Consider the following 27,543-nt stretch of genomic DNA (forward strand, 5'->3'; position numbering starts at 1 on the left):
CGAAAAGCCGTCTATGCTGAACACAATAGCGCGAGGCGTTTTAGAACAAGACGTCCCGAGCGGGAGGGTCTATTTCCTTGATGAATCTTCTCGATGAAAAGTCTTCAGATCGGATCGCTGAAAACACAGAGAAACGATTATGGCAAGGATTTATCACGTTTGGCTCGGCCAGCGCAGGAGTCTTGGCATTATTCGTGATAGTCAGACTGATCAAATTGTTGATCATCCACGGATACGCGCTGCACAGAATATACGGATGGAGCCTTCATATATTGGGAGCAGTATGGTCATCAGTCACTAATCTTTTGCTGCACATGGGAAATCCAGCAACAAAACCTGACTCACCTAGCAGGGAACGCATCGTGCCAATAGTCCAGAGCTCGACAGAAGACACACGGCGCCCAAAATCGCTCCTAGTGCTGGAAAAGAAAAGTTTAGTGAGCATGTGCGGTCATACAGTGAACTCCAAAAATACTTACGCGAGGACATAGTATAGAGACAAATAAGTGCGATAACTACTTACAAGCGCTAGCATATAAGACGAATAAACATAAATAAAACAATTGTAGCTCAAAACTTTCGCAACCTAATTTCTAGTAGAGCAGGAGAAACGCAGGGCACCTGGCTCTGCATTTCTTCTTAGGGGGGGGAGCTGTAACGTCCGGAGAACCACTATATATTTTTTTTTCCTACCGCGCATGTAATATCGTCTTAACGTGGCTCACCGCCGGGCCGACGACCGAGAACGGCCATTGGCTCTCCTGCCGTTCCGTCTAATATGGCGCGCCCCGCCATATTCATTTCTCTTAGATGTAGTATACTATAATCATCCTCCTCAATAATCATAGATATTTAGCAAATATGCACTCTACTACCTTCCCTTACTAATTATAAACAATAATACTTAATAAAAGTATACGAAATATCTTATAACAATGTTTAAATATATATATATATACATACATGTTATTATTATGATCTAGGTATGTATGTGTATATATATATATATATATATATATATATATATATATATATATACATATCTAGATCATAATAATAAACATTCCTTAAATATATTTAACTACAATATCAATATTAATAATAAGCTCATGTTAACGATAGCGATACTGGCGATCAATTAATTATAAGATAATATTACTATAACAAAACTCTCAACACTGTTACATCATTACTCCTGGTCAGCCGCGTTCTGATTGGCTGACCAATGCACGCCACAGATACATATATTTAGCCTAGCTACATAACCTGCGCCACGCCAGCGCCACGTGCGTTGCCACCCACGCCATCCGCCATCTTGCGCCGCCGCAGCCGAGCGCTGCAATGCCCGCCGAAACACCGACACTTCAGTGCGCGCCGCGGAACCGTCAACACGTGCCACACTCGTGCGCGTCGTCAAGCGTCTTATTTCCACTTCTAGTATATAGTTCAACTTCTAGTACGTAATTCGACTTCTATCGTATAGTTCCATTTCTAATTCTAAATAAGTAGCCTCAATTGTTCATTTTTGTGTTATTGAATAATATCTCGTGAGTGTAATCTTGAATGTCTAAATAAATTAATATTATAATTGAACTTCCACGTGTCCATTCTTTCGCGCGTACCGTCACCGCATCGGTTAGTGAAAGTGTTCGCGAGGTAGTGAGGTTTCACGCGTTATTAAACAATTCTCAAATTTGATTTATCGTCCATTATAGCAAGAACGCCGAGGTTCTCCCGGAGCAGGTGTGGTGCGTTCATCCGCACTTACCATGACGGAGGCTCGAAATTCTTGTCCGCGATAGATTCAATCGTTCTCACGCGAAGCCGAAACGTAACGCGAATTGGCTCGCCGCTGAACGATAACCCTATGAAAATCTTCGTTTAACAATTGAACAATCGAAGCCTCACACGAATGCCAAAAGGTAGGAAGAATCGCGCTGGTCGGAAGACCTCGATTCGACACTTGGAGTACGACCTTCACGTGGCATCCATTTTCGACCATAACGAAGTCATCGGCGAGACTACTGTTACGTCGCAGGCGGTGGCGAGATTGCCAAAGCAAATCGCCACGTGGCACTGGACCAAGGCGGGAATACGCTCGCCTCTCGGCGACGCTGCCAGCGATCGAGCGGCAAATCGCCAACAGCGGTTCGGAAGAATTAAGGAATTAAGGAATTAAGGAGTACGAAACCCTGATTATACTGCTCAAATCCGCGGGAACCCCTCCGATAATGTCAGCGGCGAATTATTAAGTTCTCAGGAAATTTCAGTGAATTACACGGCTAACGTTGCGTTTAACCAGACGTTGGGCGATTATTAGACTGTAAGCGGATCAGTGCAACAGAGAAGTTGGTTAGCCGGCGCGATAGGATGCCGTCGGGAGCGGGATTGGTCTCGTCGAGGTAGTATCGCCCGCAGATGTTCTCTATAACGTTGCCTAATTCCCTGAGCACTTCTAGAGACACAGTAAAAACTTCGGTGCAGTCAGGGCAGAGCTCAATGTCGCGGACTATTACAAGACTAGCGCGGCAGCAATCGCAATGATCCCGGGCGGAAGTATACCCGAACTGGAACGCGTGGGCCAATTCAAGACGATACGTAAGAGTTCCCTCTGGTATTTCTTCCTTACATCGAAAGCAAAGATATTCGGCACTATTAGGGAGTAACTCGGCGATAGCGTCGTCCACGCGTCGATATCCGAACGTGGTAAGGCAACGCACCGTGCTCCTACGGTATCTGTATACGGCGGCCGGGTGAGTGCGCGAATCTCGTGGCTCGAGAAAGCAAGGCGGGCACATTACGTCAAATAACGGGAATTAATATTACGCGGCGAATATTCAATATTAAAATGATATTACGAAACTGGAATATTTCCGTGCGTAGCGATAAACCGGCTCAAAACCCTACATGCCTTAGGAGAAAGTGGCAAGGGCGGCAAAAAAGGGTCGGTCGTAAAACCCTTCCGGTCGGGCGATGCAACTATGCGACGGTCGGTCGACGCGAACAAAACGAGTGACGCAATCCGAAAGAATCTTGAACGCGAGTACTCTTATATTCATTCACGTCTAATTCCTTTATACTCTATATTTTACTGAAACGTATGCAAGATGGGAACGCGAAAGCAACCGGGAATAAAACTTGATGTATGATTTTCACCTACCTTTCGGTGTCCGCTCTGCGCAGATACTCCTCGAGGGAGATGCGTGGTCCGAAACTGCTTCCCTGGTAAGCTGCTACGGGGGTGGACGGGGCCGGTAAGGCGCTCCAGAGGCGGTCGTGCACGAGAAGTTCGTACTCGCCGTCGTAACTCACTTCCTCGCCGATGATCGCGTTATGATCGTAAATCGCGGCCACGTGGAGGTCGTATTCAAGCCGCCGAAGTGCGTTGTTACGACCCGCGCGATTCCTCCGTGCTTTAGGCATTCGGCAGAGGCTCCAGGCGTATATTGTATTTAATTAAAAGATTAGAATTACCGCGTGCTCGAAGTCCAATGTTTCCTTCGTGGTAAGTGCGGATAACGCACAACACCTTGCCCCCGGAAACGATTGGAATTCTCGCTTTAACTGCTAATTATTCGGTAAAATAAGGTTTGAGTTGTTAATGCCCGTTGCCTCTTTAGCCTCGCGAACACTTCCGATTTCTCGCGGCGATAGGAAGGATGATGCAATGAATGACACGTGGCGAATACACTGTACTTACTATATTCAAATATTCATGAATCGAATTACACTCGCGTAACACTTGGTTAAATTTAGAGCAATACAAAATTTAGAATACAAATGATCACTTAATTAACTTAACTAGATTGAGACGAAATAGAATTGACTTAAAATTAGAATTGGAATTGGGATTGGATTTGGATTGACACTCGCACGATGTGTACTACTCGACGGCGCGTACAAGAGTGAACGAGCATGGCCGCGCGTTGTAACGCGTGGCCTGCGGCGGCGCTGTTGCGCAACGTGGCGGTAGCGTGGGTACGCCAACGCACGCGGCGCAAGATGGCGGATGGCGTGGGTACGCCAACGCACGTGGCGCAAGATGGCGGATGGCGTGGGTACGCCAACGCACGTGGCGCAAGATGGCGGATGGCGTGGGTACGCCAACGCACGTGGCGCTCGCGGCGGTCATAGCCTATAAAGCTAGACTAGACGCACATATCTATAATGGTCGTTGGTCGGCCAATCAGCGCGCGGCTGACTGGAGATGATGCGCAACAGCAACGCGAGCCTCATTGTAGTATTAATAATTTTACAATTGATTAGATTCATTGTTAGCATGATTTATTTATTAATATTATTTAATTTTATTACTTATATTTATTACAGTGTATATTCACTGGCGGTAAGGCGCAACGCGTGATATGTCAACGGCAGGAGAGCCGGTTGTTGCCAACTTTGGCTTGAATAGTGGCGCTTCTGCGCAGGTGGGAAAAGGGGAAGGAAAAGAAATTTTTACGTTGGCTCTCCTGACGTTACATGTATACGCTGAAATAAATGGAATTGAACGTAATAATTAAAATTTTATATATTGAAATTGTTGTTTTGAAAATTTCTTAAAGTATGTCTACGCGCTTGACGTGACACTCGAGCACATGCTGGGCAGCTATGTATATCTCAGAGCATTCGTCGCAATGCACTGTCTCACGGATAATTGAAAGAGGGGAGCGACAGCACTCGCAGAAATCTAAGGGTTCGGTATATTCGAATTTAAATGAATGCGACAGGGTGAGACGATAAGTGAGCGTGTCCTCGAGTATTGTGACGTCCTGGGAGGTCCTGATAGATCGGACGAAATAAACAGTTCCTCGACAGCTACACTCACACGTTATTTGTGAGATTCTTTTCCATGCGGTTAAGAGGGTAAAACCTCAGGATTAGATACTGCGAAAGAAGTAGGTAACAGGAATGTCGAAATGACTTTTATTTTCAGGAAAGAGTTTTCGATTTTGGGAATAAGGAATAATATATCACACTTGTGGTATTTGAATCGGAATTTATTCACTGTTATAAATGATATATATATATATATATATATATATATATATATATATATTTAGCGAGTGCGAGTGGAAATACAAGTGCAAAAATGTAAGTGTCCGTAAGTGTGAATCGTAAGTGTGAATAGTAAGTGCGAAATGGGAAAATGCGCAAAGGTATCGTCGCTTGAGGTTTTTATATGTTGCCAAAACATGGAAGGGGGGTGACCTAAATTCTAGTACCGGTCGTGAGGATTTGAGAAAAATATACATATATATATATATATATATATATTTTACATATATACATATAAAAAAAAATATATATATATATATATATGTATATTTTACATATATACATATAAAATATATATATATATATATATATATTGTTGTACCCCGGATGGGCTACAACGTTAATTTTTAGAGATAGTCGGGTCCGTTAAGCCTAAGGAGTTGGGACTCCGAGCAGGATCGAACGAATGGAAGGAAATCTTGAAATCACTAACACACTTTCTTTAGGATACTTGATTTATTTAACAACTGCACAATTTCTTGGATTGCTTATATTATTTCTTTCACACACGGTTAAACGTCGGCGGGCGCGTATCGCGTTACTCTGGCGGCCGTCGACCGAGTATGTCACCTGAGACGTTGATAGTACGGCTCGCGTGAACTTCGCTGTGCTCGTGTAATATCTTGCGCGATAATTATAATAACGATTCCGAACGACACGTAATGTTTGATTGATTTCCGACTCTCACTATTCCGCCTTGTATAGCCGGTTATATAGTCTGATCAATGCCCGGTCAGCATTCTGATCGATTGCGTCGATCGGTTGCGTGATATTGATCAATCAATATCACGCTCGATTTGATCATCAAATTTAGGAATTTGTTGATCAGCTTTTTCGCAATGTTCTCGCGATGCGTTTCTTCGGTCTTTCGAAAGACTGGTCGCGATTTCGGCGATCACACATTTGTGTAATCTTTCGAAAGACTTTTCGAGGTTCGTGCAACCTAATTTTGTTGCCATGCGGACTACTTTTATTATTGGTTGTAGGCTTGGCTACAACAATATATATATATATATATATGTATATTGTAATATATGTATATGTGTATATATCATTGATTGTTGACTTGTTGTTCTAAACACGTTATTGCGATAAATATCATCACATATGCCTCGGTAGTCGAAAGGATAAGATGCCTGCCCGGTAAGCAGGAGATCCAGGTTCGATTCCTGGCTGAGGTGATATTTTTTCGCAAAATAATTACGAGTTTTTCACGACCGGTTCGTGGTCGGGCCCCGTCGTGACGTACACCCTCCCTTATTCTAAATTCCAATGTTATGATTCTACAGGTCCGAATAAAGCCTATTATTAGTCTACTTTCATTATGAGTCAGCTATGATTCACGCATTTAAGACCTTTTAGTTGTTCTTGACACAGTTTTCTATTGGTCGACTTAGACCTATATTTGCTATGAGCGATGACTCGTGGTACTAAAATATTATGGAGGCTTTGACATTTAACGTTGGCTTATTTTCGCTTACAACCTGACCATGAGTCATACTTATGACTATTCGGTCGACCTATTGTTGTTTTCAAAGAGTTATACTTCGTTATAATAATTCCTTTTCTTATAATTAACAAGCATACAATTTGAATTTAAACTTTTATAATAAATATTAATCATCATATATATTGTTTTAGCAATATTGTTTTAGATATACTTTACAATTTTTATAATAATGATTACATCGTATAATTAGTATATCTAAAATATATCAGTATAACTCTTTTTACATTTGTAATACATTATTTATTAAATGTTTTCAGGTACAAAATGGCTCTGATTGTGATTGGTTGAATCGTTAGGGTAGTTTTCCATGCATATTAATATTCAAGATTTTTGTCATAGCCATAGGATTAGTGTTAATAAAAAAAGGGAAGTAACAATTATAAATATAAGTCTAGGATGAAGATTTCTAGAAGTTGAACTGATTTGAGTTTTTGAGGTAAGTGTATGTAAGCAAGTTTATAATTGTTTAAATATCTTCTAAACGGTGCCAGTTAGGTAGGTATGTGTAATGAGGTAAGTTGCAGGACTTCCTGTGTGTTGTCCAAATCTTTCATAATAATTATTTGTTAATATAATAATTTATTTATTTATAAATTTTATTAAACGAAATTTAAATCGTAGAATTTCTTTTCTGAGATAGAATATGTTTCTATCGGGGTTGTTTATATAATTTCATAAAGAAAACTATATCATAAGGAAATGTATAATGTACGTATATATGTATATATGTGTGTGTGCTTTCATGTACCCTTAATTTTGTTTATACTTGAGAATTAAGAATCGTAACCACAAACTATATTTATGTTTTCGAAAGGATTTTTGATGGAGAATGTATTTATATAGAGAAAATATATACATATAAGGACATCAACAAAATTTCCTTGAAATAAGGATATGTATCAGATGAACTGTTGAATAAATATTTTGTCGTGGATTTTGTTATATTGTCATTATGACTTTTATTCCTTATTCATATCCTTTCTATTGTTATTAATTTTGTTATTAACTTTTATATTTATTATTATAAAATGGAATAAAAGTGAAAGGTTTGATATACAAAGGTTTTTTAGTTTCTGAAGTTATGTTTGACAATATAAAGAAATTAGTTGGTATTTTGTTATTTATATAATTATATGATTTTGTTTATTAATTGTTAATAAAAATATTACAATGTACCGATAATTGTTTTGTTATAATATTCGTGCATTACGTGGACGAGGTTATATTTCCTACATTTGTTTTTTATTCATTATTTACTATTTGTTGAGATTTTGTTGTTAATGTTGAAATGCTTAGATAAGGATGCTATATTAAGCTCTATTTTCTTTGTTACTTTATTGAACAGTCTGGAGAAGTGATTTCAGTATGTTTTGTTTTTTGTTAGTGAGGTTCTAGGAAAAATTTACTAGGAACTTAAGGTTGTAGTAGCGCCATAAGGTAAGGAGCGGCCATTTTGTATAAATCTTTAAATAATTTTAAGCGGTATATTCTTTTTATTATATGTATATAAGGTTTTACGGTGCTATCTCCTGATACAGTTAGTCATAAATAATTAAAAATTTTTGAAAAATTTACATTAGACATGACTAGAGGTACTCTCGGCGCTGGGACGTGACAATAGTGCCCGAAGGGCGTGGAAAAAGCCATTTTCAGCGCGTCCGATTTATACATCGGTATTTGATGGAAGCCCGACGCTAGATCGAAAACGCTAAAATATTTCGCGCTCCCCAGTTGATCTAAGATTTCGGTTATGTTGGGAAGAGGGTACACGTCGCCTATTGTTTTCTCATTGAGCGTTCTGTAGTCTATGACCATGCGCCATCGTTTATTACCTTTCGTTTATTACCTTCCGGTTTCTTAGGAACAATCCACAGAGGGGAATTGTATGGGAAACTGGAGGGACGGACATCATTTACATCATTTTTTAGTAGCTCGTTTACTTGCCTAGTAATTTCCTTTTTATGTATAAGCGGAAATCGATATTACTTTGTATTAATGGGTTGGTTGTCCGTCGTCGTAATCATGTGAGCGGTAGCGTCTGTGTACTCGAGGTGGTCGGAAGGGAGCTGGAAAAAGTCTGGGTTTCTTTCAATGAGCCTATCGACATACTCCATCTCTACCTGACTGAGGTGCTCTAAACGAAGGAGCGTTCGAATCGCTGAGATTCTTTTTGAATTCGATTCTACTTTCTGGCCTATAACCCCGCAATTAAGGGAGGATTCTTCCCTAGGGACGTCTTCCCATGAGATTGATTCGATCTACTTGAGTTGAATAGTAGGAATGGCGATTTCTTTATTGGATTCGGTTGAATTGATTATTTGCGAATATGCCTTTCCATTGCGATTATTCACGACCGCTTCGCCGAGATATATCCCATCGCAGACTCTAAGTCGCGGGATATGACCGACCGCTATTTCCGGGTTCATATAAAATGTGGTGCGGTATTACGATAGTTTCCCGTTGGGCGAAGGGCAGGCATATTACTTGCCACTCTATCTGTTTTCGCCCGAAATCGATTTTGGCATTATCGCGCAGGAATTCTGATCCTAAGATTCCTTTCTGAACGATGGTGAAATGATCAGGTGTTACGTCGCAGGCGGTGGCGAGATTGCCAAAGCAAATCGCCACGTGGCACTGGACCAAGGCGGGAATACGCTCGCCTCTCGGCGACGCTGCCAGCGATCGAGCGGCAAATCGCCAACAGCGGTTCGGAAGAATTAAGGAATTAAGGAATTAAGGAGTACGAAACCCTGATTATACTGCTCAAATCCGCGGGAACCCCTCCGATAATGTCAGCGGCGAATTATTGAGTTCTCAGGAAATTTCAGTGAATTACACGGCTAACGTTGCGTTTAACCAGACGTTGGGCGATTATTAGACTGTAAGCGGATCAGTGCAACAGAGAAGTTGGTTAGCCGGCGCGATAGGATGCCATCGGGAGCGGGATTGGTCTCGTCGAGGTAGTATCGCCCGCAGATGTTCTCTATAGCGTTACCTAATTCCCTGAGCACTTCTAGAGACACAGTAAAAACTTCGGTGCAGTCAGGGCAAAGCTCAATGTCGCGGACTATTACAAGACTAGCGCGGCAGCAATCGCAATGATCCCGGGCGGAAGTATACCCGAACTGGAACGCGTGGGCCAATTCAAGACGATACGTAAGAGTTCCCTCTGGTATTTCTTCCTTACATCGAAAGCAAAGATATTCGGCACTATTAGGGAGTAACTCGGCGATAGCGTCGTCCACGCGTCGATATCCGAACGTGGTAAGGCAACGCACCGTGCTCCTACGGTATCTGTATACGGCGGCCGGGTGAGTGCGCGAATCTCGTGGCTCGAGAAAGCAAGGCGGGCACATTACGTCAAATAACGGGAATTAATATTACGCGGCGAATATTCAATATTAAAATGATATTACGAAACTGGAATATTTCCGTGCGTAGCGATAAACCGGCTCAAAACCCTACATGCCTTAGGAGAAAGTGGCAAGGGCGGCAAAAAAGGGTCGGTCGTAAAACCCTTCCGGTCGGGCGATGCAACTATGCGACGGTCGGTCGACGCGAACAAAACGAGTGACGCAACCCGAAAGAATCTTGAACGCGAGTACTCTTATATTCATTCACGTCTAATTCCTTTATACTCTATATTTTACTGAAACGTATGCAAGATGGGAACGCGAAAGCGACCGGGAATAAAACTTGATGTATGATTTTCACCTACCTTTCGGTGTCCGCTCTGCGCAGATACTCCTCGAGGGAGATGCGTGGTCTGAAACTGCTTCCCTGGTAAGCTGCTACGGGGGTGGACGGGGCCGGTAAGGCGCTCCAGAGGCTGTCGTGCACGAGGAGTTCGTACTCGCCGTCGTAACTCACTTCCTCGCCGATGATCGCGTTATGATCGTAAATCGCGGCCACGTGGAGGTCGTATTCAAGCCGCCGAAGTGCGTTGTTACGACCCGCGCGATTCCTCCGTGCTTTAGGCATTCGGCAGAGGCTCCAGGCGTATATTGTATTTAATTAAAAGATTAGAATTACCGCGTGCTCGAAGTCCAATGTTTCCTTCGTGGTAAGTGCGGATAACGCACAACACCTTGCCCCCGGAAACGATTGGAATTCTCGCTTTAACTGCTAATTATTCGGTAAAATAAGGTTTGAGTTGTTAATGCCCGTTGCCTCTTTAGCCTCGCGAACACTTCCGATTTCTCGCGGCGATAGGAAGGATGATGCAATGAATGACACGTGGCGAATACACTGTACTTACTATATTCAAATATTCATGAATCGAATTACACTCGCGTAACACTTGGTTAAATTTAGAGCAATACAAAATTTAGAATACAAATGATCACTTAATTAACTTAACTAGATTGAGACGAAATAGAATTGACTTAAAATTAGAATTGGAATTGGGATTAGATTTGGATTGACACTCGCACGATGTGTACTACTCGACGGCGCGTACAAGAGTGCGCGAGCATGGCCGCGCGTTGTAACGCGCGGCCTGCGGCGGCGCTGTTGCGCAACGTGGCGGTAGCGTGGGTACGCCAACGCACGCGGCGCAAGATGGCGGATGGCGTGGGTACGCCAAAGCACGTGGCGCAAGATGGCGGATGGCGTGGGTACGCCAAAGCACGTGGCGCAAGATGGCGGATGGCGTGGGTACGCCAAAGCACGTGGCGCAAGATGGCGGATGGCGTGGGTACGCCAACGCACGTGGCGCACGCGGCGGTCATAGCCTATAAAGCTAGACTAGACGCACATATCTACAATGGTCGTTGGTCGGCCAATCAGCGCGCGGCTGACTGGAGATGATGCGCAACAGCAACGCGAGCCTTATTGTAGTATTAATAGTTTTACAATTGATTAGATTCGTTGTTAGCATGATTTATTTATTAATATTATTATTTATTACTTATATTTATTACAGTGTATATTCGCTGGCGGTAAGGCGCAGCGCGTGATATGTCAACGGCAGGAGAGCCGGTTGTTGCCAACTTTGGCTTGAATAGTGGCGCTTCTGCGCAGGTGGGATAAAAGGGGAGGGAAAAATATTTTTACGTTGGCTCTTCTGACGTTACACAGGTACCACGTGTAAGGTTATCTTGTGGCCCATAAATTCTATACGAGCCGACCCGAGAATTTCCAGCCTGCCTTCGGTGATCCCGGTTAGGTATATTGTATCGCGTCTGAATACCGGAGTCTCGGGATGTGTCAGCAACGCTCCTTTATTAGATTCGGTGCCGCCCCTGTGTCGACCATCGAAATTAGTTTCCTTGATTAAGCCATGCGCGAATAATGTTATAGTGGGGGTGAATATTCTTGCGGATTTAAGACTGCGATCCTGACACTTCTTTCTCCGTCTCCACGACATTCACCGGACGCGTACTCCTTGGAGGATCCGCGCGCGCTGCGTCCGACCCACGGGGCGGATCCCGACCGGTTCGTTGAGGCGACTGTTATTGTATTGTCGTTTCCGACACTCCATTTCATGGCCGCGATTTTTGCAATACCTGCACCATTTATCGTTAGGCTGCGATCCGTAGTCGCGCGGCCCTCTGTCGCCTCTCCTCGACGTAGGCAATTCGTGTTTCTCGTAAAGCGGCGCGGCTCGTCTTACTTCGTCGCAGCGCTCGGGCCACTCGGAAAGGTAGCGCGGTGAATAGTTCCGATCGCGGTCTCTGTATGTGTCGAGTCGCGGAGACGAGCATCGTCGTTCCGGCGGTGCGGACTGCCTGTAGCGCAGGCTAGGGCCCGCATCCGTTTCGGGGAAACGACGGTTTGCGCTAAGGATTTGTTTATTTGGGCTCGGTCCTTGACGGGGCGGCATTCCGTAACGCTGCCGTTCTATCTCGTTACGCTTGGCTATGATCTTTCCGGCGGCGAATGCCTCGAACGGCTGGTGAAAATGTCCCGGTTTGAGTTGTAAACGAAGGGGGGTGGATAGACCCTCACAGAAACACGAAGCGGTGAGTTCGTCTATCTCTTGGCTCGTCGCGGAATCTATCGTATCGTGGGCCCGGCGTTCTCCGTCCCTTATGGAGGCTCGGAGCTCCTTGATGCGGTCATTGTAATCTAGTATATGCTCTCCCGATTTAAAGCGCACAGCGGTCAATTCCCTGCGATATTGCACAACACTTTTTATTGAGCCGAAGGCACTATTTAATAAGTCTAACAGTTGTATCACTGTGTCGCACGGCTCGTCGGCGTGGGCGTGACCGCGCAATTCGCTACCAGTAAACGCGTGAGGGGTCTCTCGAAATGGGGCGGCAGGATGTTGCGCGCTTGACTACACGCTCCGAGGAATTTCGACAAAGGGATGTTATAACTATCAAAAATTGGAACGAACTCGGTCGCTTCGCGATACGTTATCTTCGGCGCGGGAGGGAGTTCCGTACCCGACTCGTTCAGTTCGCCAAAGAGAGCGGGCGTTTCCGTAAACCGTTTCCCGGCGGGAAGGCTGAGGCTTCACGGTGGTAGGTCACGCCGTGTTCGATTTCGATTTCGTGGCGACTGTTATTTAATTCAGCGCGCATAGCAGTAAGCATATTATTCATTTCGCACACGGCAGCTCGACTCTGCTCTGCTTCAGCTCGGTCTCTTCGTAGCGCGGCGCTCTCCACCCTAATTTCTTCTCTCTCCCGTTGTAATGCATCGGCGTCGGCCTGTAATTGCGCGGCGCGCTTAGCAATGTTAGCTTGCATAACATCGAATTCGCTGTCGGTATACTTTGTTCTGGGGTACCCGGCCTGTCTACGGAGATCATCTCTGCGTCGTCGTTCGCGAGCTTTCCTTTTTGAGCGCGCGTGGTCATGCCGGTTTCCTTCTCGCCTTTTACTGGTGTACGGAGCATATGAGATCGTTACTGCGCGAGTATAACGCGGGTCGGTGAGATATATCGAGATTCCGATTCTCCCGATTAACGCATCCCACCGCTGTTACCAGTTTTTGTTACGTCACGGGCGGCGACGGTCCGCGGGAACGGTACGCCGCGTAGCACCGGACAAGAGGGACACGTCTGCCGGCAACGCTGCCAGCGATCGAGCGGTAAATCGCCAGCAACGAATCGATTGGATCGAGGTGGAAAGTTGGATATTCTCAACTGGTTTTTATTCTTCGCGTTGGAATAATGAAAGAGAAAAGTTTAACAGTCGCCACGAAATAATCACGTCGAGTGCGGAGTTTGATTCGTCGACGTAGTATCGTCCCTCAGCGTTCTCGATTATTTCCCCCTCTTCTTCAAGGACTTGTAGGGCGGCTATATATATTTCGGTACATTCGTCGCAATGTTCTATCCCGCGGATGATGGAGAGAGAGGCGTAACAACACTCGCAGAAGTCCACGAGTTCGGTGTACTCGAATTTGAAAGAATGAGATAGGCGAGACGGTATGTAAGCGTGCCCTCAGGTATTAATTCTTTGCAACGATAGCAGAGAATTTCCGCGCTGTTGGGTAAACACCTAGCGGCTGAGTCTACGCGACGGTAACCGAAAGCGGTGATGCCACGCACTGAATTGACGCGATAACGGAAGGCGGCGCTCGGATGAGTGTGCGAGTTGCGTACGGTATTAAATCGAGGAAGGCACATCACGACAATTAATTAAGAATTCTAGCAAATGAAGTGCGTCCGCACATGGTGTTAAATAATATTTCAAATATTTCAGTGTATTCTCAAAGAAGTTATAAACGAGCATTGGAACGTGCATTCCTCGAAATCGACGCACGGAGCAAAAAAACTGTACCCAAAAAAAAACAAAGGATCGGTCGTAAAACCCTTCCGGCCGAGTCGCTTTCCTTATTTTTTTTTGTGCGATAGACGGTCACGTTTACGCTGACGCAACGAAATTCTTCTACGATATAAGCGTCGTTCCGAAATATGCACGTGGCGTAATTGTAATGGTAAATGTAATAGTAATTTTTCATATATTGTTTAATGAGATAATTGCAATACACGCGGCGAGGTCCTTACATTTAAATCAACGAGATGACGCGAGGATTCCCACGCGCGGGAGGCTTATATTTTGTTTGTTGAATCAATTCACCTACCGTGGCTTAAGATGCTCTGCGCAGATACTCCTCGAGGGAGATTCGAGGCCGGAACTGGAGTTCGCTTGTCGAAGCGGCAGACGCTGACGAGACCGATCGTCCACTCCAGAGTCTGTCGTGCACCAGGCGCTCGTACTCTCCGTCGAACCTGGTAGTCTCGCCGATGGCTTCTTTATGGTCGAAAATGGATGCCACGTGGAGGTCGTACTCCAAGTGTCGAATCTTCCGACCAGCGCGATTCTTTCTACCTTTTGGCATTCGTGTGAGGCTTCGATTGTTCAATTGTTAAACGAAGGTTTTTATATTTATCCAGCGGCGAGTCAATTCGCATTACGTTTCGGCTTCGCGTGGGAACGATTGAATCTATCGCGGACAAGAATTTCGAGCCTCCGTCATGGTAAGTGCAGATGAACGCACCACACCTGGTCCGGGAGAACCTCAGCGTTCTTGCTATAATGGACGATACATCAAATTTGAGAATTGTTTAATAACGCGTGAAACCTCATTACCTCGCGAACACTTTCACTAACCGATGCGGTGATGGTACGCGCGAAAGAATGGACACGTGGAAGTTCAATTATAATACTAATTTATTTAGACATTTGATTCAAGATTACACTCACGAGATATCATTCAATAACACAAAAATTGAGGCTACTTATTTAGAATTAGAAATGGAACTATACGATAGAAGTCGAATTACGTACTAGAAGTTGAACTATATACTAGAAGTGGAAATAAGACGCTTGACGACGCGCACGAGTGTGGCACGTGTTGATGGTTCCGCGGCGCGCACTGAAGTGTCGGTGTTTCGGCGGGCATTGCAGCGCTCGGCTGTGGCGCAAGATGGCGGATGGCGTGGCTACGCCAACGCACGTGGCGCTGGCGTGGCGCGGGTTATGTACCAAGGTTAGATATATGTATCTATGGCGTGCATTGGTCAGCCAATCAGAATCAGCGGCTGACCGGGAGTAATGCGCTGTAACAGTGATGAGAGTTTTGTTATAGTAATATTATCTTATAATTAATTGATCGCCGGTATCGCTATCGTTAACATGAGCTTATTATTAATATTGATATATTTAAATATATTTAAGGACTGTTTATTATTATGATCTAGATATGTACACACATATATATATATATGTGTGTACATATATATATATTTAAACCTTGTTATAAGATATTTCGTATACTTTTATTAAGTATTATGTTTATTTTTAATTAGTAAGGAAAGGTAGTAGAGTGCATATTTGCTAAATATCTATGATTATTGAGGAGGATGATTATAGTATACAAAACCTAAGAGAAATAAATATGGCGGGGCCATATTAGGCGAAACGGTAGGAGAGCCAATGGCCATTCTCGGTCGTCGGCCCGGTGGTGAGCCACGTTAAGACGATATTACATGCGCGGTAGGAAAAAAAAATATATGGCGGCTCTCCGGACGTTACACGAGCGTATTCCCGCCTTTGTCCGGTGCCACGTGGTGATTTGCTTGGCAACATCGCCCGTGACGTGACATATTGTTGGTACCAGCGATGGGATACCGTTAATCGGGAGAATCGAACATTTCGGCATATTTCACCGATTTACTTTTCGCTTCGTAACTCATATGCTATGTACGCCCGTAAAAGGGAAGGACGGTAATATGAATACGCGTCAAAATTCTAAAAAGCCCCTTACCAAAGAGGAGCTAGAGCGGATTCGCGCCGCACAGGAGGAACGCGCCGCGCAGTTAGCCGCCGAAACCGACGCGTTAAACAGAGGAAGAGAGAGAACCTGCGCGGAGAATGCTGCGATGCAGCGAGACCGCGTCGATGTCGAGGAGAATCGGGCGGCTATGCGTGAAATGGGCGACATGCTAGCATCGCTGCGCGCCGAGTTACACAATATGCGGCGTGAGATGGACAATGTAAATTTTTCAAAATGTAAATGTAAATTTTTCAAAAATTTTTAATTATTTATGACTGACTGTATCAGGAGATAGCACCGTAAAACCTTTCCTATACATATTCCTATATAATAAAAAGAACATACCGCTTAAAATTATTTAAAGATTTATACAAAATGGCCGCTCCTTACCGTAATCTTATGGCGCTACTACAGCCTTAATGTTCCTAGTAAATTTTCCCTAGAATCTCACTAACAAAAGCAGAACATATCGAAATCACTTCTCCAGACTGTTCAATAAAGTAACAAAGAAAATAGAGCTTAATATAGCATCCTTATCTAAGCATTTCAACATTAACAACAAAATCTCAACAAATAGTAAATAATGAATAAAAAACAAATGTAGGAAATATAACCTCGTCCACGTAATGCACGAAAACTATAACAAAACAATTATCGGTATATTGTAATATTTTTATTAACAATGATGTAAATAAACAAAACCATATCATTAACCAACCAGTTTCTTTATATCGACAATTATAACTTCAGAAACTAAGAAACCTTTGTATATCAAATCTTTCACTTTTGTTCCATTTTAATAATAAATATAAAAGATAATAACAAAATTAATAACAATAGAAAGGATGGGAATAAGAAATAAAAGTCATAATGACAATGAGGCTTTTAAATTCTCCTAAGAGAAATATTACAGAAATTAATTATAAATTTAAGAATTTAACCCTAAAGTTGATCACGCGCCACAAACTAATGTCACCGCCTAGTTAGTACCGAAGAAAAGGCCGCGGCCGCTTTTTCCGCACGCATATTTATAGGTGGAAATAATCAGAATCCCCGCGCGAGCTTCTCATCACTTCCTTCTTTCAAACCCATAATTAAGAGGGGGAAGGTTCTTTCTCAGAGGTGTCATCTGAATCTTCGTTGGTAACAATCGAAGTTTGGTACTGACAAGAATTCAATCAATAAATCAATAAATCAATATTTTATCATATTACGCGCATTCCTTCATTTAAAATTATAAGATGTAGATAGCCGTGACACACCAAACATGCGGCGCTCCTGAGAGTCGCCCGCGAGGCACAACACCTTGTCGGAATCTTGGATAGTGCATAAAATAAACGCAAATTAATACGGAATATTGTGTTCTCATGATGCATTGAGTTGCAGCGCTCACTACAGAGTCGCCCGTGAGATATAACATACCGCAGATAACGATATCGCTTGCGTCATTAAGCGCATTCCTCTATGCAAGAGCACAGCTTAGAGTCACGAAATAAAAAGTTCATAATGAATTATTACAGTAAGATTTCTTTGCGATGCCATTGAAACGCCGTCACCGTTCAGGCCGAAAGCAATCGTTGAAAAAACTCTTTAATAAATTAAACAATCGACTTCCTCGACATTTGCAAAATCTGCTTGGTATCGAGTCAGGTTACAACAAAAACTACGAACAATTATTCTCTGGAAGCTTTTGGTCACCGAGGCCGCCTCCAACATGGAAGCTAATCCCCATCACCTTCCATCACTCCGAGATTGCCGCCGCTGCGGATGCTCGTCACTGATCCATGGAAGAAGAGATACATGGAAATCAGGAGTGAGATTCTCTACAACCACTACTAAAGGTAGGACAGATATTATTGCTGCATGCTCGAATTTAGAAAACCACAAATGTGCAGGGAACGACTCAAGAGACTGCGAAAATCGAAAACTTCCCCCGCCGCAATTTATACGCATCGCGTAAGTCTTTGTCATTGCATTACTGAATTCAGTTACGGGTTGTTTGGTATCGCCAGTGATTATAACAAGGACTCTTGTGCCATCAGTGCAAAGCAGACTATGAGCGAATTCACCCCGAACAACAATTTCAATTGGTGTTAAGACATTTTGTTCATATCGAAAATAATCCAGTGTCGCGAAAGTGCGAGCACTGCCTGACTGAATTGTCCATTTGTCGCGAACTAAACAATTGCAACGCGTGCGTAGACGCCTTCATTGCTTTTCTAAATCATTTACGAGAAGAAAATCAAACGTTTGAATCGTTACCAGATCCGACCATTATAGACGTCGATAACAGCATCGGAACGCATGAAATTATTTTTTCCAGGAGACTTAGTTTCTTCCTAAATAATTTACATAGACAAAATACTCGACGAGACAACTAAAAACGCCTTCTGATTAAGCTGACGGGATCTTTGCCGCTCGAGATCTCTGTCATTTACTCATTAATTAAAATTGCTGCAAAATCTTAATAAAAAAAGAAACCTTGCCACTCGAGGTTTCTACAATTTCCAAATTAAAAATTTTTACACGAAATTTCCTCCATACAGCCCGGCGTGAATACTGTTCGATAGAATCGAATCAATTTCGTCCAGACGTAACTACGTTGCGTCATTCCGGATGTAACAAACTGGTGACAGCGATGGGATACCAAAAGCCACTGTATAAATAATTTTTCTTCTAAATTCAAATACAATATCCTAACGCTTATATTCTTGCATGTCCACTAACTGCATGAAAATAAAAATTCGGGCTCTCTGAAAATCGATTACGCATGTTACTCCTACAAATTGTAAGAGTTTAAATCATTAAAACTTTTTAATTAATCCACAAGACTCTGCTTGGCGGGAAAACTGCCCGGAGTCCTTATAGACGTTGAGTTCCTGCTCGTTGGGAAATTGTTAAACCTGCAAAGAAAAACTCTTCGCATAAATTTCTCCTTTAAAATCTCAAAATCTAAAATCTCTCATGCAGAGAACGCCTGTCGCAATGAATACGCGATCAAATAAAAGGTCTCCCCTCGAGGAAGACGTTGAACATGAATGCATGGCATCCGCGGAACGCTCCGAAATGGACGATAAAAACGATTTGAAAGCAGAAATGAACGCTTTTCGTAAAGAACGAGAAATAATGCGCGACGTCGTTGAAATAATCGCGACACTGCATAACGAGGTAGCAGAATTACGAAACGTTATCGATCATCGCAACGAACAAATATCAGAAGTCCCATTAGGACAATCTTTTCTAAATCCGCGAATCTCATATCCCGATATAAGTGAGGCCGCGTCAGATTTACCACCAGCACCGAGAATCTCATATCGCGAAGCAACCGAGTTCGTCCCATACTACGACGGTTAAAATATACCGTTAAATAAATTTCTGAGCGCTTGTTGATAAGCATGAGACATACTACCGCCAAATTACGAACGATCTTTTACAAGATTATTAATTGCAAAATTAAGAGGCAGGGCCCACTCTGCAGTAGCAGACGAACCATGCGAGTCAGTAACGCAGCTGACCGACTTATTGGAGAGCGCATTCGGTTCCATAAAGAACGTTGCTCAATACCGAGGAGAATTAACCGCGATCCACATAAAGGCGCGAGAACATATTTTAGATTACATAGATCGAGTAAAAGAACTCAGATCCGCAGTGATGGATGGTGAAAGAAGAGCACGAGGTAGATTAGACAGAGAGATAACAAGCGAGATAGACATTCTGACGGCAGAATGCTTTTGCAATGGGTTGCCGACTGTTTATCGCCTCCAGTTGAAACCCGAACACTATCTTAATCCTTTTGAAGCATTCATCGCCGCGAAATTGATAGCCAAGAGAGAGGAGTGTGACGTGGGAGATCGGACGGAGCCGAAATCAACAGATCCTCAACCGCTACACTCACACGTTATTTGTGAGATTCTTTTCCATGCGGTTAAGAGGGTAAAACCTCAGGATTAGATACTGCCAAGGAAATAGGTAACAGAAATGTCGAAATGACTTTTATTCCTTATTCACATCCTTTCTATTGTTATTAATTTTGTTATTAACTTCTATATTTATTATTAAAATGGAACAAAAGTGAAAGGTTTGATGTACAAAGGTTTCTTAGTTTCTGAAGTTATAATTGACGATATAAAGAAATTGGTTGGTTAATAATATGGTTTTGTTTATTTATATCATTGTTGATAAAAATATTACAATGTAAATTGTTTTGTTATAGTTTTCGTGTATTACGTGAGCGAGGTTATATTTCCTACATTTCTAACCCCGAAATTAGCATCGGCTACCTGCCGCGACTTAGCGTCGCGGAGGGGGTTTACCTGGGGGAAGCGATCGTTACAAACAGGAAAGGGAAAGCCTATGCTCAAATCATTAACGCTACGGAGGCGGATCAAGAAATTACTATTCCCACAATTCGGCTGGAAGAAATAGAAGCCGTCGCATCAATTTCCCCCCGCCAAACCCGCGCTGTCAACTGCACCACCGTGTCTCGATCGGGAGAGACACCGCACGAACGCGATAGAATCACAGAGGTCCGAGGTCTACTTAGGTTAGACCATCTAAATGAAACAGAGGCGAACCATGTCGATACTCTTATAAAAAGAAATGCCGATCTCTTTCAACTCCCCACGGATCAGCTACAAATGCAATTGAGCACACCATAACTACAACGGACAACGCGCCCGTGAACGTGAAACAGTATAGATTTCCGCTAATGCACAGGGAGGAAATTACTAAACAAGTAAATAAATTATTAGAAAACAATGTAATAGAGCATTCCAATTCACCTCTGATTGTGTCAAAAAAACCCGACTCTCAGGAGAACCAACGCTGGCGCATGGTCGACTATCGCGCATTAAATGAAAAAACGATAGGGGACGCGTACCCCCTCCCCAATATTACCGAAATATTAGACCAACTAGGAAGCGCGAAATATTTCAGCGTCTTCGATCTAGCGTCGGGTTTTCACCAGATCCCTATGCATGAGTCAGACACGCTGAAAACGGCCTTTTCCACGCCTTTCGGGCATTACCATTTCAAACGAATGCCATTCGGGTTAAAGAACGCCCCAGCGACGTTCCAACGACTCATGGATCAGGTACTGAGTGCAAGGGATAGAAATGTTGGTGTATTTGGATAACATAGTGGTATACGCCAGCTTCTTGCGCGAGCTTGAGATCAAGTTTAATAAATTAGCCGATAGATTAAGAAACGCGAAATTCCGCCTCCAGCCGGAGAAATGCGAATTCCTGCGGAGGGAAGTTACCTACTTAGGTCACATAATAGGTGAAGACGGGGTAAAACCAGACCCTAAAAAAATACACGCGATAAAAAAACTTTCCATGCCCATGCTCCACAAAAAATATAAAGCAGTTCCTGGGACTTGCCAGTTACTACCGCCGGTTCATATCAAATTTTTCAAAGACGGCAAAGCCCTTGACTGACTTACTAAAGAAGGAGGCGAAATTTAAGTGGGAAGATTCGCAGGAACTCGCGTTCGAAACGCTGAAAGCCGCCCTTTGCTCGGAACAGTTACTGCAATATCCCGATTTCTCCAAACCTTTTGTCGTGACGACCGACGCGTCCAAGTTTGCTATTGGCAGAATATTAAGCCAAGAACCGATAGGCAAGGATCTCCCTATTGCCTCTCGACTGCTAAGCCCGCTCGAGCAAAATTATTCAACCATCGAAAAGGAGCTTTTAGGTCTAGTTTACGTAAATTACTTCAGGCCATATCTGTACGATCACAAATTCCAGTTAGTCATCGACCATAAATCACTAACATGGCTCCATTCCGTTAAAGACCCGACGTCGCGACTGGTGTGATGGCGGCTAAAGCTTGCCGAGTATGAATACGAAGTAATATATAAAGCGGGAAAAATGAATGCCAACGCGGATGCGCTGTCGCGAAACTCCGTGATGCAGACGTTTCCCCTTACAGGAGCGCACGAGCCGCCATCCGACGCAAGCGCGAGCAACTCCGACGAACCATTGTTCGACGGCACCGGACCGCGAAATCCGCAGACGCCTATCGCCGCGGAGGACGGAAACCTGAATATAACCTCCAGCGAAAACAGCGGAATAAGCGACAACCTCGACCATCTCGACGAACAAACTTCCGAAATAGATACCGACGACGGTACCAGCGCGAGCGAGAGCGAAACAACGAAGGACGAAAATCTGTTCAACGCCGACAACGTACCGGTCACATTTTTTAAGAATAAAAGAGATCAGAGACAGCCTCGTAAGCCGAAAGGATAACTTAGTCGTGTTTGTAGACGCACAGGGAAAACCATGTGACCTGGGATCCCGAATCTTAAATAAACAAGACCTTTTGTCTGAACCTTGCGACGCCATCGGGCGCGGTAAGATAAGACGCGTAGGCAATAAATACATCATTGCGCTCCCCATTGAAAAGAATGTTTCATCTCTCACAATCCTCGACAGTATTCGAGAAGCTCTCACTGACCGATATAACCCGCGAGCTGGGCCTGCGAACCCTCTCGATCTGTAAAAGCGATGTGAGTAGTATTCCGTTCTCGAAGATAGATAAGATATTTCGCACCACGCTGTGGGACTAGGACCTGGAAATAAATGTCTGTACTAATGAAATCATTATCCCACCCGCGGATGATAGAATCAAAATAATCGAAGAGTACTACGCATCTGCCTTCGGAGGACACAAAGGCGTGACGAAAACTTTCGCGCGAATAAGAGAAAGGTACATTTGGCCGGGTATGAAAAAACAGATCGGTAAATACATAGCCAACTGCCAAAACTGTCAACTAAATAAACTAACGCGCATAAAAGTCAGGCAACCCATGGTATTAACCGATACACCTGATAAGACGTTCGATAAAATATCTATGAATATCATGGGACCGTTACCTACTACGCATCTAGGTAATTCGTATATCCTTACGGTACAAGATCTGCTCACCAAATATTCATCCGCAATTCCCCTTAAAGGCATATCCGCTATTGATGTCGTCGATGCTTTCGTGAACGAGTACGTTTGTGTACACGGCGCGCCTAAAGCGATTCTCACGGATCAGGGGACTCATTTCATGAATTCTTTAATGAAAAATGTGGCCCGAAAATTTAAAATAACGCAATTTAGAACCACTGCTTACCGATCACAATCCAATGGCTCGGTAGAAAGATCTCACCATGTCTTGTGGGAATATTTAAAACAGTTTATTGACAAAAAACAAGAATTGGGATAAAATATTAAAATTAGCTAGCTTCTCGTATAACCAGTGTACACGAAGGTACCCGTTTTACCCCACATGAACTAATCTACGGTCACCCTGTGCGCGTGCCCACGAGTGAACCCGCGGCGCTTGATGAAAACAACGAGAGTTACGCCGAATATTACGTCAACCTCTCAAACAGACTTAACGAAGCGCAAGCGATCGCGCATCGAAACCTGCGCAACGCGAAACTCCGATCTAAAAGGTATTACGATCGAAACGCAAATGCATGCACATTCAGCGAAGGCGACCGCGCATACTTACTTAAGGAACCACGCAAAGATAAGCCCGCAATATACAGGGCCTTACACCATCGTAGAAATACTCGATAATAACAATGTAAAGCTAGAGATAGGGATAGGTAAGTTACGTACCGTGCATACGGATAAGCTGAAGAAGGTGGGGGGTCGGAGCCCCGCCACGCGCCAATCCCCACCGTCGCCGCATCGACCGGAGAAGGAAAAAGGCCGACGACGTAGTCAACCATCAACCTTTACAGGATCGTCATGGAGCTACACCGAATAATCCACCTAATACTACTGCCAGCAACATGCCTCGGTCTCATGGGCTACGACTGCGGGGGCAGCAGGCTGAACATCACCACATTATCATTATTAGACATTGGTACATGCGATGTCGAGAATCTAGAGCCGGAAAGCACAGAAACATATGTCCAGCTAATGCAGACTTCCGAATATGAAAGTATCACAGCCGTGCACTGCAGAGTGGAGATCGACCGCACAATTTATTATTACGGGATGTATTCTCACGTATCAATAGTCTCCGACGGACGTAAACAATACGTAAAAAAAATCGGCAAGGAAAACTGTCAAAGAATTCATAACACGGGGACACTTAATGTCGGGACCGCTGTTATAGACCGCCTCAGAGTCAACGCCACTAATCACAGGAGCGCCACCACCGGTATGGCGGGCGTCGCGCATACCGATGGCAGCTGCACCGGGACCCAGTACTCGGACGGTTTCGGGACTTGGGAAGGCGTGATAGTGCAAGCCGCCCTGAAAATCGTTCTGCGATCTTTCGATATCACGTACAAATGATCAGCAGATATGATTAACCTGCCGACCGGGACGCGCTGCCAAGCGCAATACGGCAACTGTATTGACTACGACGGAACAGAGACCTTTTGGACAACACCGATCGTGGATAGTTGCCACTTCGACCAGTATGATATTTTATACGAAGACATGGCAATCAAACTGTCACCCAAGACGAACAACACGATTCCGGTAGTATACACAGTGACAACGAAAGACACGACGTTTGCACTGGCGAAATCCTTCGAATTTAATACCGAATTTATATTTAAATTTGAATTTAATATTTAAATAATGTAGATACCAGTTATATCGCACGGAACACCCAAAATTTATTATCCTAGAAACACAGAGAGAAAAAACATTCCGGGCGAAATCACGAATCTCCGTGAACAATTTGGACACATTCGCCTATGTTAATTCAAAATTTGTATACGTGGAAAAACATGTGAAGCACCAACTTACCCGACTTTATCATGATATCATGGAACAGAAGTGCGCACTGGAGCAGCAAATACTGCAAAACGCTCTGTCATTATCAGCGATAGCGCCGGATGAGATGACCTATCGAATTATGAAATCCCCAGGTTATACCGCTGTGACTGCTGGAGAAGTCATCCATATTATCCAGTATGTCCCAGTGAATTGCAAATTAAGGCATACGGAAAGTTGTTATAACGAACTCCCAGTGACATACAAGAATACAACATACTTTCTGTTGCCACGTACAAGGATACTCACCAAGACAGACACCCACAAGGATTGCAACGAGCTGCTACCGAACATGTACAAGCTGCACGGCGCCTGGTATAGACTAACTACCAAACAGCTGGAATCACTTCCGCCCCCTATCATACAACCGCTCTCAAAACCAAGTTGGAAATACGTGAGCCCGGACGCACTCGCCACGAGCGGAATCTATTCCGCTGACGACTTGGATCGCCTGAGAGATCACATCATGTTCCCGGTCGAGAAACCCTCAATGCTGAATACTATAGCACGAGGAGCATTGGGGCAAGGCATCCCAGGGGGAAACATCTCGATAGCGAATCTGCTCGACGAGGAAGCTCTCGACAAAATTGCCGAGAGCGTAGGGAAGCGTCTCTGGAACGGCTTCGTAACCTTTGGGTCCACTAGCGCGGGAGTCCTGGCGATATTCGTGATAGCCAGAATAATAAAACTGGTTATCGACACGATTATTCATGGATATGCATTGCATAGAATTTATGGCTGGAGCATCCATTTGCTGGGAGCCGTTTGGTCATCGATCACTAACCTATTGCTGCATATGGGGAAGCCGATGAGTCAGCCCGACTCGCCCAGCGCTGAACGCCTCATGCCGCCACAACAAGAAACCATGGACGAGCCATTGGTAGCTACTGCACCAAAGGGAGACGAAACGAACGACCACGTGCGCTCGTACAGTGAGTTACGAAAATACCTACGCGAGGACGTTGTTTAAAGACTATTACGAAAATGTAGTGAATAAATATATATAAGTCGAAGTAATTTTTCCTTTACCCTAATAGCGCTAAGTAGGAAAATGTCGTGCAATACGCCCGACATTTTCTTTCCGAGGGGGAGAGGTGTGACGTCAGGAGAGCCGTCAGGTATATTTTCTTTTTTTTTCCTTTCTTTCTTCTTCTCTCTTACTTATCTGCGCAGAAGCGCCACCGTATTAGACCATTGCATCAATACCGAACGGTAATAGCCGGCTCTCCCGCCGTCCAAATATGTATGCCGTATGATGTAGAAGCATCCTAACGTTATACACGCTATAGCCCATGCGTTAAATGTAAGTCACCGGATAAATAAATTTTTAAACTTAATTAGGCCCGCCAGACCACCCGAATAATTGTCAACACCATAGCGTTAAGCGAACTAGTAATAAATATCGTCCTCTGCTAGATAAATATATATATAAACAATTCATACTATTTTACCATCAAACAAGCACCGTCACAATTATCAATTACAAATTAAAATTAATAACAATGTACAGCAACCAATATCATTGCGCAACATTTTACTGTTATGTAACTGTATCTATATATATATATTAACATAAAATATACTAACATTTTTATAAGCAATTATATCTTAAACGCGTTAATATCTATAATAATACTATTAATCAAATTAGATATAGAGCATCCGCATTTCTGTCGACTGCGCATAGTCCCCTGCCGCTCGGGCCCTAATTGGGCGACCGACGTATGGCATAGAAACGCCCATCCAATGCAGCACCACTACCGCCGCCACGTGCGATGGCGTACCCACGCCATCCGCCATCTTGCGTCACAGTGTCGCCGCCGCAGCGCTCGCCGAGATTCCGACACTTGTGTTCGCGCCGTCAAGCTACAAGCATCTAATTCGTGCAAGTCTCAGTCTCAAGATCTCCGATTTTGTAATTCAACTCCTAGTTTTAATTCAATTTCTAGCTATAATTCCTAATTAAGTCGATTTTATAATTAGCATCTCAGTGTATTTGTGAACCGATTAACCCGCGAATGTAATTTGACTTATTTTTGAATATATTAATATTAAATATAGCCTACCACGTGTTTATTTTATTTCCGTGCCTTAAATCACGCGTATTAGTGATTGGAAGTGTTCGCGAGGTTCGTGAGGCTTCGAGATAAATAAATAAATTCCTAAATTACATAGCGTTGATTAAAACAAAAACGCCGAGCGTCTCCTAGAGCAGGTGTTGTGCGTCCATCCGCACTTACCACGACGGAGACTCGAAATTCTTGGTCGCGATAAATACCATCGTTCCTACGCGAAGTCAAAACGCAACGCGTATTGGCTTGCTGCCGAATGATAACCATTGTTTTATCTCCGTCTACATTTGAATAATTCGAAGCCTCACACGCATGCCGAAAGGCAGGAAGAATCGTGGCGATCGCAAGACCTTCATCCGGCATCTCGAGTACGA

General features: G+C 43.7%; 1 protein-coding gene and 1 long non-coding RNA gene across 2 annotated transcripts in view; both read left to right on the plus strand.

The window, feature by feature from the left end:
- The first annotated feature begins 7,247 nt into the window (after positions 1-7,247).
- The window catches only part of LOC148937506 (uncharacterized), a 35,360-nt gene continuing 15,064 nt past the window's right edge, over positions 7,248-27,543 (plus strand). Inside the window, exons 1-2 of the long non-coding RNA XR_016138236.1 lie at positions 7,248-9,147; positions 11,645-14,806. This is a non-coding gene — a long non-coding RNA (uncharacterized LOC148937506). The remainder of the gene's footprint in view (positions 9,148-11,644; positions 14,807-27,543) is intronic.
- On the plus strand, positions 25,077-27,137 carry LOC148937507 (uncharacterized). The gene has a single exon (XM_089072169.1). It carries the CDS (start codon positions 25,090-25,092, stop codon positions 26,065-26,067), a length of 978 nt encoding a protein of 325 aa, XP_088928295.1. The 5' UTR covers positions 25,077-25,089; the 3' UTR covers positions 26,068-27,137.

The sequence above is a fragment of the Pogonomyrmex barbatus genome, unplaced genomic scaffold, assembly GCF_055798465.1.
Source record: "Pogonomyrmex barbatus isolate J1 unplaced genomic scaffold, ASM5579846v1 scaffold13, whole genome shotgun sequence".
Classification (NCBI taxonomy): domain Eukaryota; kingdom Metazoa; phylum Arthropoda; class Insecta; order Hymenoptera; family Formicidae; genus Pogonomyrmex; species Pogonomyrmex barbatus.

Coding starts and splice junctions, on each gene's coding strand:
- LOC148937507 (XM_089072169.1), top strand. CDS start 25,090: ATGGAACAGAAGTGCGCACTGGAGCAGCAAATACTGCAAAACGCTCTG.